The sequence below is a fragment of the Ahaetulla prasina genome, chromosome 1 (assembly GCF_028640845.1).
Source record: "Ahaetulla prasina isolate Xishuangbanna chromosome 1, ASM2864084v1, whole genome shotgun sequence".
Taxonomy (NCBI): Eukaryota; Metazoa; Chordata; class Lepidosauria; order Squamata; family Colubridae; genus Ahaetulla; species Ahaetulla prasina.
Genome location: NC_080539.1, coordinates 173,006,173 through 173,022,152, shown reverse-complemented (window position 1 = coordinate 173,022,152; position 15,980 = coordinate 173,006,173). Strand labels below are relative to the sequence as shown.

The 15,980-nt window shown below is 36.2% G+C and overlaps 1 protein-coding gene across 1 annotated transcript in view; it reads right to left on the bottom strand.

Moving 5' to 3' along the window:
• MACROD2 (mono-ADP ribosylhydrolase 2) overlaps window positions 1-15,980 on the bottom strand; it is a 1,239,845-nt gene that overhangs the window by 128,872 nt on the left and 1,094,993 nt on the right. The window contains exon 9 of the mRNA XM_058180509.1: window positions 4,221-4,304. Within this exon, the coding sequence (XP_058036492.1) occupies window positions 4,221-4,304 (84 nt within the window). The remainder of the gene's footprint in view (window positions 1-4,220; window positions 4,305-15,980) is intronic.

The following is a 15,980-nucleotide window of genomic DNA, read 5'->3' as shown; positions in this document are numbered from 1 at the left end:
GAGAGATTGATGGCAAAAGTTAGCCTTAGAAAAATTTATTGAGAATATGAGGACATGATGCTCCACAGAAGATCAAAATTTACATTCTAACATTCCAGACTTCAGAACACAGGATAATGTTAGGAAGTAAGGAGGATTCCAGAGTGAATGTTTCAAAGTGAAAGACCCTCCAATAGTACAAGCAGTTTCATATGATACTGGAACCAATTATATATAGTGCTGATTGGCTCATCATTGTATGTATTTAAGGCTAGATAGTCATAAGGCTGGCATCCCTGAACTGAGCACAGGTTTGGAGACAAGCCATTACGTCTAACTCTATGATTCTGTGGTTCTCTGAATTCTTCTGCAATCATGAATATGATGTTTTTGCGATTCTATGTGATAATATTCAATGCAGTTTCAATCGAAGAAAGGCAAATTCGGAACCTGGTTATAGCGTTTTAAGATAAATGGATACTGTCAAAAGGGAAAATAAAATATTAAAGTCTAAACAGACTGTAGAAAATGAATTCCTGTAAGTATATTTTTGCATTAAAAAGGGAATGCTTTGCGGCCACATTTGTTTCTTGGCTTCCCAAGAGACTCCTTCTGTGGTATTTTATCTTCGTTTAAACTGTCCTTTTCAAGATATCTATAAAATTTACTTTATTGAAGAGGATTTGATTGAATGCTTTAAAAACATAAACGGGAAAGGGAAAATAAAGAGAAAAGTCTAGTTTTTGGAATGTTTCCCCCCCCACAATTTTGGTGAAGATATTTTGCATAGGTGCACTTTAAGTAAATGAGGCTGAGATTTAAAGTGTAAACTTACTTTTAACCCCCTCTGGGGATATTCTTTTAACATCTGTTCCTGATCTCTGCAAGTTTTGTATATTTTGGGTTACTGGGAACAATAGTTTTATATGGTATTTTAATTCTTGTTAATTGGTACAAAGGGTGGCCATATAGATGAATGGATGGCTGCACGGATGGATGGGCAGCTTGGCAACTAGATAGAAATAGTTTTTAAAAGCAAATGTTCACTAAGATGTCTTATCCCTCAGATATTTGTAACAGAGGAGAAACCCCCAGAAACATTAATCTCCATACAAACAGTAGAAATAATTACAAATTAATTCTCCATTGCTTTGTCAAACTTTCTACCAGATGTTAAGCAAAGTTGCATGAAAGGATAGAATGAAACTGGCTCTCTATGAGAGCGTTGAAAATAACCTTCTGTCAATATATTTATATCTCTTACTTCCTCAACAATATTTCACAAATTTCATGTTGAATATAAAGGCTAAAAGGCAAAGAAGTCAACTCTTGGCTAACCATGTTAAAGATGATTGGCTGGTTTTCTGTTTTCAGTGTTGATGAAAGTAACCCTTCAATTGCTTCTATTTTCTAACAACACGATACACACAAACAGGGTACCTAACTAATAGGCTAAAGTACTGCAGCTATGTGTTTTAGATAGCGTGTACCAAGCAGAATGTTTGTGTAGTGTTCCACAGTCTGTCATGTTCATTCATTGATGTATAGCTCTACATATATTGAACTCTGAAGGCCTCCCTAATTTAGAATCTTCTAAGACAGGTATATCAAACTTGCATTGTCACGTTGTTGTCACGTGATATATCATAACTCCCCCCCTTCGCTAAAATGGGGGTGGGCATGGCCAGTGCATGACGCATCTGGCCCATGGGCCACAAGTTTTACAGCCCTGCTCTAAGATCATAGACTACAGATTTGATCATTTTACCTAGTAAGCATTGATCAGTGATTGTAGTCCTTGCATCATTAAGATAACAGGTTGACGGAGATTGCCTAGTTTTGCAATACTTAATACATCTCACATAGACTTAAGGAAATGGTCCAGTACTCTATTAAATAGGAGGGGGGTCATCATAATGATTTAAATGAGTAATTGTGCAGATTGTCAAATCTCTATATATAAAAGTGAAAACCACTCATGCAAGATTCTGGAAATCTCCAGAACCGTAAAGCCTACAAACTTGAAATTTGCCATGTATGTTCCTCTTGGCTTCTAGGTGATCACTAAGAAAGGGTTTTTCGAAATGACCATCAGAGCATTAGTATTTCCTATATTATTATTAATATAGCTCTGATACTAAGGAGTTGTACTCCCTCTCTTCACCTGAAAAGAAATCTGTTCTAAATGCAAAACACAAGCAGAGGAGTTTCAGTTTCAGTTTCACAGCAGCAAGCAGCTTTACTACAGAACAGTTGAGCTAAGCCATGCCCAGCCTCCTTCCTGTCTCCTTCTTGCTCAGACAGCAAATACTGTTTGAGTTTCCAGACACCCCTCAACTCTCTCACACACTGACAGGATGCTAGCCAGATGAATACCGATGGATGCTGTGGGCTGAGACATTCTACTCCCCCTCCCCCTCTGTTCCAACTGCCAGTTGCATTATATTAACACACTCTGATGCTACAGAGTTACACATTCTACATTAAGTTTCAGGCTGCAAGTTTATCAAGCCCGAGCACATAGTTTCATGGCAAAGCACAGGCATCCAGCTAGTGTAGATATATAAGAACTATTGAAATTTCAACAAGTAAATCTGCAGTCTTAAATAGTAGAGGCTCACATTTTAAACATGGCAACATTTTTTTTCTTATAAAATAAGTGCAAGAATGTCACACTCCAATCTAAGAGCATTTCTCCAAAATCACCTTTCCCCTGAAATAACTTTTGAAAGCAAACACTCTTTGTCAACTTCAATAAGCCTTGGTAGAAGAATATACAGGAAATTTTATTTTCTTGTTTTATTATGAATTTTATTTGACTATAAGCCTCTTTAGCTCTAACCAAGAACTTAAGAAATGCTTAAAGATTTAGTATAACAATATCTGGAAGGCACAAGTCAATGGAATTTGCCAAATTTTGTATTCAGCAATTCAATAACAGTGCTCGCATTCAAATGCAATTTCTAACAATAATTTTATTGTGGTTACATTCACATGTAATACCTAAGCATAATCTCACTCTCTTCTACCTTTTTCCTTCCCAGTTGATTGGCAAGTAGAATAAAGGATTCATTTCTGCTAATGCCCTGATTTGACATTTAACAGAATAACACAGTTGGAAGGGATTTTGGAGGTCTTCTAGTCCTCCCTACTCAAACAGGAGGCCCTACACCATTATAGACAAACTGTTGTCCAATCTCTTCTTAAAAATATCCAGTATTGGAGCATCCACAACTTCTGGAGGCAAGCCATTTCACTGATAAATTGCTCTAACTGTTGGGAAATTTCTCTGTAATTCTAGGTTGGTCTTCCCCTTGCTTAGTTTCTATCCATTGCTTCTTATCCCACCTTCAGGTGATTTGGAGAATAGCTTGACCCTCTCTTCTTTGTGGCAACCCCTTAGATATTGGAACATTGTTATCAAGTCACCCCTAGCCGTTCTTTTCAATAAACTAGATATACCCAGTTCCTGCTTATCCTACTCCATATACAGTGGGAACTACAATCAACAATAAACTATCTGAAAACAAATTTGGGTTGATATTGGCTTTTTCAGTAATGAGAAATTCTCTTAAACAATTGTTCTTGGCTTGCATATTATACCAGTCAGGAATCTTCTTAACGAAAGGAAACAATAGGACAGGAACGGTAGGCACGCTTGTGCTCTTATGCCCTTTACTTGTCAGTTTCTTGTCAGTTTCTGATTGATTGTTTATTCTGGTCACATGGATGAAAGATTGAGACGATACCAAAACTTAGCATGGGCTCTTTTCTGTTCATGCATGCAATGCTAATCCATGCAATATGCAAATGCAGCCAACATCATTCTTACTAAAGATTTACTAGAGCCATAGCCAAAAGTAATTGAAAAGTAATGTTGAAAATTGTGGTACATTCTGCATAACTGGTTATTTGCTATTTCCCACAATTGATATCCATACATTTGGTTTTCAAAGCTAGTTCATTCCAAGGAATACTATAACATTTGTGAACATTTTTCACACTAGAAAATGTTTTACCATTGCACAACAAGGGGCAACATTACAGGCAGGAGAGTTAGAAAATATCTTACTTTGCTTGCAAAGCAAGGACCGAACTACACCTGAGCTTGTAAATATGAGCACTAGGAATAATGTCTAACAGGCTGAAGAATATATAATTGAATAAAGAAGGAGATCTTAGCATCCAGAATTAAAAAAAAAAGCAGATAAGTGATTTTTGAGAGGTTGATTCCTACCTACCCTCATTATCATCCTCCAGATTCTCAGACGGTTTGGCTTTGCATTTCACGGGTGAAGGAGAGTGACTTTTCTTCTCAGCTCCCTCTGCAAGTGCAAAAAAGGTCAGAAAGAGATGTTCATTCTCAAAAGCTGAGATTATAATGCTTGAAGTTGTATGATGATGAACATTATTACAATTATGAAATAGGAATGTGTAAGGTATTGGAAAAATAAATTGACTGCACCTCCATTTTGCTCCGGGAGAAAAATCACTATACTTTCAAGCTTTGTGAAGATTGATTTTTGCCGCCTGTGCTATTATCACAGTTAGGAAGAGCCCTAGGCTGAACCAGAATGCCATATTTCAAAAGTTATTAAACTGCACATATCAATAATTATATTCTCTCTTACTTTTAATCTATATGCCTATACCGTTGGATTATTATATATATTTTACAGTAATTACTTGATAAAGTATGGACTTTATTTGCTAAGCACTGTGAAATACATTCCGTCTTAAATGTGTAATAGTACTGTCTGAATGTACAGAGTTTCAAAAACTTCAGCAAATTCTAGATGAGGGACAGTGACCTCAGTCTGGAATATCGAATCAGTTTATGGACTACCGGCATAGAACTACGGCTGATTTTTAGTAAAATATTGATAAGAATAAAAGAAAACACTATTTTCTCAGCTGACAGTGAGAAATCAATAATCTTGGGCAAATTTGTAACTCATCAGAATTGAGTTATGTCAAACTGTGCTGGACACTAGAATAAAAGTGAAGATAATAAATATATTGGATACATATTATAATAGATTAATGAACAATTTAATTAACACAAGATATTCACCTGACTGATATTTTATTTATTTATTTATTTATTTATTTATTTATTTATTTATTTATTTATTTATTTTGTCACAACAATATATGTAGGTATCATACAAAAAAGATTATATAATATATAAACACATATATGAGTAAATATAAGGAGGTATAAGCATATATATAGGAAGAAGAAAAGAAAAACAATAGGACAGGAATGGTAGGCACGTTTGTGCGCTTATGCACGCCCCTTATGGTCCTCTTAGGAATGGGGTGAGGTCAATAGTAGAAAGTTTTTGGATAAAACTTTTAGGATTATGGGAAGAGACCACAGAGTTAGGTAAAGTATTCCAAGCACTGATGATTCTGTTACAGAAGTCATATTTTCTGCAATCTAGATTAAAGCAGTTGACGTTAAGTTTAAATCTATTAGTTGCTCTAGTATTATTGCAATTAAAGCTGAAGTAGTCTTTAACAGGAAGGACATTACAATAGATGATTCTGTGAGTTAAGCTTGATAGTACAAAATCTAGATGATAAATAAATAGATAAATAGATACAGAGAGACAGATGAGATAGATAGATAGATGATATATAGATAGATAGATAGATAGATAGATAGATAGATAGATAGATAGATAGATAGATAGATAGATGATAGATTACAGCGAACTTTAAAAATGATGATTAAGATTCATGTTCTAGAAAATTGAAACATATATTATCCCTATTACTTAAAATGTAGATAATATAAAATATCATACTAGACAATTCAATGCAATGTATTGTAACCCCAACTGACTGTGGTAAGATTAATGTTCAAATAAATATGCATAGGATTACACAGTGAGAAATAATGTTTGGATTAGGAAAGAACAAAAAAAGAGTTTAGAGAGATGGAGAGAGAGAGAGAGAGATGGAGAGAAATGGAGAGACAGAGAAATGGAATACACATGGAAAAAACCTATAGGAGTTCATAGTTAACAAATCTACAGGTTTTGCAAAATGCTGGCCTTATTAATAGGTAAGAAAAGAAATGATACAATATATGGAATCATCCTATGAGGTTCAGAAATTAAAAATCTATCCAGTATAGTTATATATTTTCATGTATAATACTACATTAAAGATGCTTCCCAGACTTCTAACTTCAATTCAGCGTGCACTTCATAGATAAGCAAATTAAAGAAATCAAATTAAGGGAACTTTCATTCCAGAGTAATTATTATTAGGATTGAGCTGTAAAATGTATTATTTGTGATGAGAATGGGAAATTCATTTCTCACTAATTCCAGAAGCGAAAGAAGCCCTATTTGGAATGCCAGTGCCGCCCATCATAAAGAATAGTCTTTATTCTTGGGTTCATGGATCCAAAGTAGGAGAATTGAAAAGGGAATTTGCCTTCCCTATGAAATTTGACCACGAGACTGGACCACCTTAAAAAAGGATAAAGCCAAAAAAAGCCACCAGTGGTAATGATGACCACAGGAAGGTGTGGGTTCATTGGTATGTGCTTTGGTTGTTCATATTTAGATTATGGCTCATATTTATGACCATTGCTGTATCCTAAGATCATGTGATCCCATTTTGCAACTATTGATAAGCACAGTCAATGGGAAAGCCAGATTCACTTAATATCCAAGTTACTAACTAATCAACTGAAGTGATTCACTTAACAACTGAGGCAAGAAAGGTCGTAAAATGGGGCAAAAGTTACTTAACAAATGTCCCACTTAATAACAGAAATTTTAGCCTCAATTGTGGACATAACTCAAGGACTATCTGTACACACACACACACACACACACACACACACACACACACACCACATACACAGCAAAATGGCAAATATTTTTCCTTATTTATGTTGCAGTTTTTGGAAAAATACTTGTGATTTTTATTTATAACTGTGTTCAAGATAGAACTTTTTCCAAACTAAGTCTTTAATATTCAAGCTGGATGCTGTAAACTAAAGATATAAACATTTGTTCAAATCATATATTCAAGGGCAGATTAATACTGAAGTTTTACAATATTACATGATCTAAATATGAAACTATGCATTTTTACAGCAAGCCAGTATGAGGTTACAGCCTGAGACACACTGTACTTTCTTGAGAACACCTTCACTGATATCCAAATGACTTGTTTTTGAATACATATGCATAATATTGCACTGCCGTATGAGATTATCTGCTGTATCATTATTTATTTTTAAATAGTCAAACAAAAAGGCAGGAACTCTACACCTCCAGTTTCTGTCACGCACCATTAAATCACATCATGCAGAGTAGAGAAAAATCTTACAAGGTGCATAATGCACAAAATCTTATGACATAAAGAGACAGAATACCCTTTAGATACCAAATTATTAAAGCCAATAGCTAGTTTGAACGACATCTGTCTTTTGGTTGAAACCAGATCAGGAAGGTTGCATGAAAAATGATCACAATATATGCTTACAGCAGCTAGAAAACCAAAGACATCAAAGGAATAAACACTGAATGCAGTTCTGATCCATTTAATTCAGTGGGAAATGTGTCACTGATGTCCACAAAATTGGAACTTTATTCAAGATTTATAATAATTGACTTTACTACACATAAATAGTGAAAATAACATGTTACTATTATTTTACAATACTTCCCTCTTCATCCAACTAATTTTAACAACTTTCTGAACTCAGTGGCTGCTCTCGCAAATGGTTTTATGATGATCATAAATGTCCTGCTGTTCATTTTAAAGAGGAAAATCTGGATGTTCAGCCATGTAGGTATAGTTTATGAAGGTAGTAAGATATGTGTCTTCCTGGGTGGCGCAGAAAAGTAAAACAGAAGGCATTTATCACAATGCCTCTATGTGTTAATTCTGCCTTAGTAGTCTTTCCTAACTATTTCAAGAGCTTCATAAAAATCTAACAAAGATATTTCCTCCTCATCTTATTCACTCATTGGCTTCAAACAGCTCTGAATTCTGTCCTAAGTGGGAATCTGAAATTTCTTCATAGCATCACAGATGTCTTTGAATTGGAACACTGCCATCTATTTGAAAGGTAGTTGCTTGAAAAATGGCCTAGAAATATGTACTTCTGGAACACCATCTTTTGGGGCTATTAGGGAAGGATGAGTAGGGACTGCAGGAGAGCAGAGACAATAATTCAAAAAGATGGACTACAACTACAGCTTCCATCTGCTAATGTCATGACCCACAAATGAAATTAACTGGAAGTGCATAAATGATAGGAAGTGGCTAATTGCAGTCACAACCTTAACTATTACTCCCTTGTCCCTTCAAAGACTTAGCAGAGAAGGTGTTCTTCCAAACTGAAGAACAGGGTGGCATTCAGCATGGGACTCTTCCATGCTGAATTACAGAGTATATGATAGGCACATTACCTTTGACAGTGCTATGATTAATGGTGGATCAAATTTTCCCAAATCTCATTCCAAAATACTTTATAGAAATTCATCATTTCTCCAAAAAAGAGATATTGTACTAATTACGTTGCTGCATTTTAACTGAGTTTGATCCATTTTTTCTGCTGATGAGAACATTTTCTGAGTGGACATGGATACAGAGCACTCTCAATGAGGTATAGCGCAAAGGGTGGGGGGAGCAACTTTTGCCAGTTTTCACTCTGTTCTCAGCTCTCAGTGCCAACTCCCTCCCTCCTCCCATCCCTCCCTCCTTATAATTGATTGGACCTACCAACTTTACAGAACAGGAATACCCTATACCAGGGTTTCTCAGTCTTTCCACCATCCCAACTCCCAGAAGTCCCAAGCCTGCATAGTTGTTGTTTTTTTGCTAAGGATTCTAGAAATTGAAGTTTACACATCTAAAAGCTCTCAAGTTAGGAAAAACTCATCTATACGCATTAATCATGGATTTTAGGTGTTAAAAATCTGTTTTGATCTGTTTGAAAGATGGATTCAGTGGCGGGTTGTCCCCGGTTCGGATTGGTTCTATAGAACTGGTAGTAAAACTGGTGGGAGGTTCCGCCCACTGACCCAAACATCATCAAAACACGCACGGGTGAGAGGAGCGCACGCGCGCACACGGGCATGATGCAAACCGGTAGTAAAGGTAAATGGAACCCACCCCTGGATGGATTCCAGTTTTTTTTTAAAGGTTTCAGTAGTTTTGGCTTAATTAAACATTAATTTGAAGATAGTAATAGTAAGGTGAATAACACATAGGGATATTTGCTCTAGACATGTAATTTTGGGAGCATTTATAGGGATATGCCATTCATATGCATGCACTGGAATTAACACATTTGCAAATGGCTTAAGAAGAGTAAACCGCAAGGAACTGTGAATGGCTGTTGAAAAGTATTATTGGTATGTGGCACATGATTTAAATTAAGAAGGATGAGCTGAAGTTGGGCTTTGAAGGACTATCTGGGTATGCACACATATATTCAAAATACTTAAAGAAAGGGAAGTCCACATGCCTGTCAAAAATATTCCCTCTACTATGGAAACTTCCAATTTATATTTATTTTGGGATTATACAATGAACCTTCATCAGTCATCGAATACGCACAACATGAGACAGGATCGGGGAAGCAAGTCTTTGGTGACTTTAATACTAATCTGGAGTAAATTCAGAATCTTGGAAATTGTAAGAGGACATTCTCAGTGTCATCATAAGGAATTATTTCAGGTGAAGTTTCTTTGAATGATTGGAAACATTTTGCTCACTGTCTTGCCCAGTACTATGTATGAGATAAGCTATTGAGTTGCCTAGTACATCTCAATTGTTTATGTCAACTTTATTGTTCAACACTTTCTTATTCTCTCAAAGGTCCCTCACAAAATTATCCATACACTGCCCTAACACAGCAGGAAGGAGGGAGGGAGGGAGAGACAGAGAGAGCGAGAGTGAGAGACAGAGAGAAAAAAATCCTCTTCCAGTTGTCAAACCAGTCCTGGATACCATCACCAGGAGGCACAATGCACAGGAGTTCAGTACTTCGTTATAGTGTTTCCTGTTTAGGTGCTCAGGTGCTCATTTAACCTCTTAACAAAGTTCATTCTTAAAAGATTGTGAACTCCTTCCAACAGGTGCCTTATGTCTGGTTGCTCCAGCTTAGAGAGTGTCTGATGTCACTGTGAGTGATGACATGCCTGTGGCAAGCCTTGACCCTTGGCTAATAGAAGGCGAACAGATGCTGAGACAAACATTCCAGTCTAATGGGTTCATTTTGTATGGACTTGTAGCCTAGCCTAATTGGAAGTAGTGGGATTTCAAAGGCCGAAAGAGCAGTGGAAACATGAGTGTCTTCTGTTGACATACTGAAATGGTTAAACTCTTTCCTTTTAAATTTGTAACTTGAACTGTAAGCCAAAAGCAGGTCACTGTTCCTCATCTGTAGAATTTACTTAGCATGTGATTTGATTTATCCACTGTATACATTGCATATATGCAGAGAAGTCCATAAGAGATGCGATCAGGATAAAGGCTTTTCCTGGATTTTTGAAAGGAAAATATCAGTAGGAGTGCAAAGATAAATATTTAATTTAGGCAATTTGCTGTACACAGTCACACACACCTTCTCCCATATTTTTGTATGTGGCCCTAACCAGCAGCCAGTATTCAGAAAAAGTAAAAAGAAGCCTGAATCTGCCATGTAGATAAACATCTATTGATAGACATAAACATTAAGAGATTATTTACTTCTGTTTTCTCAGTGTATGTGTCAATAATATGAAGGATTGTGAGCGTAATATAAATAGCATTATTTATGAAAATTATAAATGATGCATTTACTTATTAGTATAAAGTAAGACTAACCATAAAGGTCTTTACACCTTTTTCATAACACCATTGCTGTCATGAAAAAGCAACACATTGCTTACTTGTTCCATTTAGCTTTTATTTTATTTTGGATGACAGAAGGACAGACCAGGGTAGGATAGACTTTAATGGCAAGGACCTTCAGGATATCATTCATAGCTATGTGTTAAATACCCTACTCAAAGTAGCTCTGTTTTTATAGCAAAACAATGAAGCAGATTAGTAACAACCATAACAGCAAAGAGCGCCAGTAATAACCTTAACCCCAACCCTGTCCAACATGAAAAACAAAATATATTTTGCATTCTTTCTGAGGAGACAGTGAAGAGAAGCCATCTTAGATTTCAGAAGTGTCAGAAGATTTCTACAACCTTGGGATCACTGAGGCAAAGTGCCAGTTTCTTTTTGAGAGTTTTCTCATCTGGCCATCATGAGAGCATCCTTGGCAAGAGATATGGACTTCAACATCCAGAATTGGATGTTGGCTGGGCAATTCTGGGAGTTGAAGTCCACATCTCTCAAAGTTGCCAAGGTCAAGAAACACTGCTCTAGGCCAACTGAAATCTCAGATACATCTCAAAAGTAGCTTCCTGAGAAACACACTGCAACACTACTATTCTAATTTCATTAAACCATATTTTTTCCTGTGGCTTTTTTTTAATTGAATAGTTTTTAACTTGGTTTGGTTGTTCTTTGGTTTTTATTTGTATAGTTTGTACAGTTTCAGTTAGGCAACTAAGAAGATGAATGGATGGATGGATGGGATTAACTCTGGTATCTGACCCTAATAAAAGACTGATTGCTAGATGGGTGGATGGAATTTTTGTTTTCCAAAACATTTTAGTAAGAAGCAGGGTTAGCTTAGCAAAATATAGTTGAGAACTTTGGAATCCCTTTGTTTTCCAAACGTGTTGTTGTTTGGCTACAGAAGAAGGGACGGTAGCAACTTTTATTCTCTCAGGTGTGCAATGATGCTTGTTTTACATTTGTTGCCCATTTTAAGGTCTCACTGGAGCTCAGGAATGAAAGATTTTCTCCTGGCTGAGGGAAATAGAGACCATGCAATTGTCTTATGCTACTTAGCTATGAAGTATTTCTTAACAGGTTAGGGAAAGCCTTCAGAGGATGACCCCTGAAATGCTTTTTTAACCTCCTTACCAACAAAGACCATGGACACTATCTATATAAGAAGTTATGTGCCTACAATATATACTGTACATTTTCTTCCAAGAGACTAATCAAGTGGCATGTATGTATATGTGTTGCCAAGTATGTATGGTAGGACAACATGCATGTTTATGTGTTACATTCTCATTTGGGTGGTGGGTAGATATGTGTTGCTGCTGTAAGTGAGAAATTCTAATCAGATGAGTGTATATATGCATTTCTTCTGTATATGTATGTCAGTCAGGGTTTATCATAGTGAGTGCAAACACACACACACACACAAACAAACACATACACACACACATCTGCACTGTGTTCCCAGAGGTATTCAGAGTGTAGGCAGACCTGCTTCCTATTTATGTGCAAAATAAATTTATTTGTAGTCCACATTTATTATATTTATAAACAACTCAAGGCAATAAATAAACACCTTCCTCCCCCTATTTTCCCCACAACAGTAATCCTGCGAGGTAAGCGTATGTAATACCTTGGTAAGGCCACACTTGGAATATTGCATTCAGTTTTGGTCACCACAATGTAAAAAAGATGTTGAGACTCTAGAAAGAGTGCAGAGAAGAGCAACAAAGATGATTAGGGGACTGGAGGCTAAAACATATGAAGAACGGTTGCAGGAACTTGGTATGTCTCGTTTAATGAAAAGAAGGACTAGGGGAGACATGATAGCAGTGTTCCAATATCTCAGGGGTTGCCACAAAGAAGAGGGAGTCGGGCTGTTCTCCAAAGCACCTGAGGGCAGGACAAGAAGCAATGGGTGGAAACTAATCAAAGAGAGAAGCAACTTAGAACTAAGGAGAAATTTCCTGACAGTTAGAACAATTAATCAGTGGAACAACTTGCCTCCAGAAGTTGTGAATGCTCCAACACTGGAAATTTTTAAGAAGATGTTAGATAACTATTTGTCTGAAGTGGTGTAGGGTTTCCTGCCAGGGCAGGGGGTTGGACTAGAAGACCTCCAAGGTCCCTTCCAACTCTGTTGTTGTTGTTGTTGTTGTTGTTGTTGTTGTTATATGGGATATATATTGTAAATCAGCTACGTTATAAACAGGCTTATAAACTGCTTCATTCATGACTCTGAGTGACATACATTTGCTATTAGTAACAGAGATTAAAAGAGAAAACAGCAGCAATTAACAATATTGTTAATATGCGTTTCTCTCTCTCTCTCTCTCTCTCTGCATGTGTATATGTGTGCCACTGGCTGGGAGGCGGGAGCTGCATGTCCTCCATTTTGACTCACAGAGGAGGGAAACCATTGACAGCAATCTATATTGTTACCCAACTGCCTTTTTATACCGATTCATTGAGGAGATTTCCCCTACAGCCCCCAATTGAACTGGGCCACTTTTAAACATGAATCTGCCTTTTCCGTTCCCATCTTCTCTTCCTGTACCAAATTGGGCTTACTCTGTTCAGGTTTTGAAGTTATTCTGCTAACACAGAAAAAAAAGACCCTTTCATTGCACAATTTCTTTCCAACATCCCTTTGGGCCGGAAAGAATGAAAGAGAGATCCCACAAGATGTTTATAAGAAAAGCCAATCCTCCTTTAATATGTAACATTACGAGCATATTCCCTGAGTAATTTTGATGTAATGTTTGGCACTTGTACAGTGGCACTCTTTATAAAAATTGAAAAATTATAGTAAAATGAGATCCCAGCGACAGCTTCTTAAGGAGCCACATTTTTGTACATTCTTCTTGTATCCTCTCATGGCTACACATTGAAAAGTAACTCATTCCAATATAACTTTCCCATAATTCTGCCCATAGTGTTACATTAAAAAGCCATTGTATGAACAGAGTCATGCTCTGGTTTTCATCTATTCTTTCCATTTCCAGGAGCAGGAACTGGGTGGGAGTGGGGGGAAACCTCCTGAGAAATCAGCTGTGCTGAAAAAGAGAGCATATTTTTTGATTTATTTTTTAAAAAAATATATGTCCTTGAAAATCTGGAGCCTGAAAGGAAACCATATTATCTGAGAAAAGGCTAAAAATCTGTTAATATCATCATATGTCTGAATGTGCCTGACATACTCTTATGCAAGAGGCGAAAAATTAGATTTAGTGGAAAGATGGATGAATGGATGAATGGATGGATGGATGGACAGACAAACATTTTGACCAGGTGAATAGGTACAGAGCTTCCAAATAGGAAAAAGCAGAGAGTCCTAGGGAATCCTGCTTATCCTTACTTCCATAAGCTGGAGATGTGAAGGAGAGATATACACCTACCGTAGGTGGCTTGAATTCAAATAAAACAAGGTTTAAAATCACACAGAGCCTTCTCATAATATTCAGATAAGTCTAATGTAGCTTCTCTTTAACCTTCCAGTTGAATGTGTGGAGGTCAAAGGCAGAGAGGTCAATGGATATTCCATTCTCTTTGGGGTTTGATCCTTCTTTGGAATGAGTTAAATGCTTTCACACACACAAACACACATTCTCATTCATTTCAGCATTTTCCTGATTATCCTAATCTAGCTAAAGCAGTTGAGAGGGGTAATTAAAAATATATTAAAAAAAATATTCCTATAAATTAGATTACAAGATTCCTATATGGGCGAGCCCTAGACATGCAATAGAGAATATAAATATAGAACAGAAACAGGAAATGATTACTTATAAAGAACTTTTGTATGCTGAAGGAGGTAGATTGCAATTAAAATCATTACAGGTATTAAATGAAGAAGGGAGGAATTATACTTGGTTTCAATATGGGCAAATAAGTGCTAGATGGAAAGAAGATCAAAAAATTGGTATAATGCAAAGGGAGGAAAATTTAATAAAGCAAATTAGAAATCAGACCCAGGAGCATATAAAGAGATTGTATAATGTGTTGCTTGAAATAGATTCGGAAAAGGATTTGGTAAAGGATTGTATGATAAAATGGGCACAGAATATTCAGGAACCAATAATGTTGGAAACATGGGAGAAAATTTGGGTTAGAAATGTTAAGTTTACACAAGCACAGAATTTAAGGGAAAATTTTTATAAGATGTTTTATAGATGGCACTTAGATCCCAAAAAATTATCATGTATGTATCCTAATATCCAAGCGAAATGTTGGAGGTGTGATTGTGATGACGCTACATATTTTCATATTTGGTGGACTTGCAAGAAAATTAAGGTCTTTTGGATAAGAATTTGGTGGATTATTCAAAATGTACTGAAGAAGAAGATAAAGTTCCTGCCACAATTTTTCCTTTTGGGAATTATAACGGATTGTACAGGGATTGAGACTAAATTGATTCTGAATTTAATAACAGCAGCAAGACTGTTGATTGGACAATACTGGAAGAAAGAAGAGATACCTACAATAGAAGAATGGATACTGAAAGTTATTAATTTGGCTGAGATGGCTAAAATCTCAGCTTTTTTAAAAGACAATACGCAGGAAAGATATTTAATTGAATGGAAAAAATGGATTGATTATCTACAAAATAGATATCAGATTAAGAAATATCAGATTGCCTTTGAATAATTAGAAAGTTATTTTATGTAATGGGGAGGGGGTTGGGAGATGAAAAGCTTTGGATGTGGTTATTTGGATTGGAAGGGAAAATTTTATTCTATGTTTGGTTTATGTATAACAATACCTTGTGATTGACCCGGGAAGCCGGGGAGGAGGGGAAGGGGGTTTTTTGGGAGGGAGGGGGGAAAAAAGGGGGGAAAATGTTTTTGTTTTTTAAAACTCTTTCAATTAAAATATATATATATATATATATATATAAAAATTTAAAGTGATACTGATGATTAGGCTAAAATCCTATACAAGTAGAGTGCAAATTATTCTCCTGCCCTCCCCTCATCCCTGCTCCCAAGATGAACAAACATAACTCCAATGTCTCTGGAATAGGAATGCTCACTGATACTTTAGATCAAGTTAATTTATTGGTTGTTGATCTTCCTTTCTTCCTTTCATTCAAAATATAACTGAACAAGTGATTGCCCCATTCCACCTTG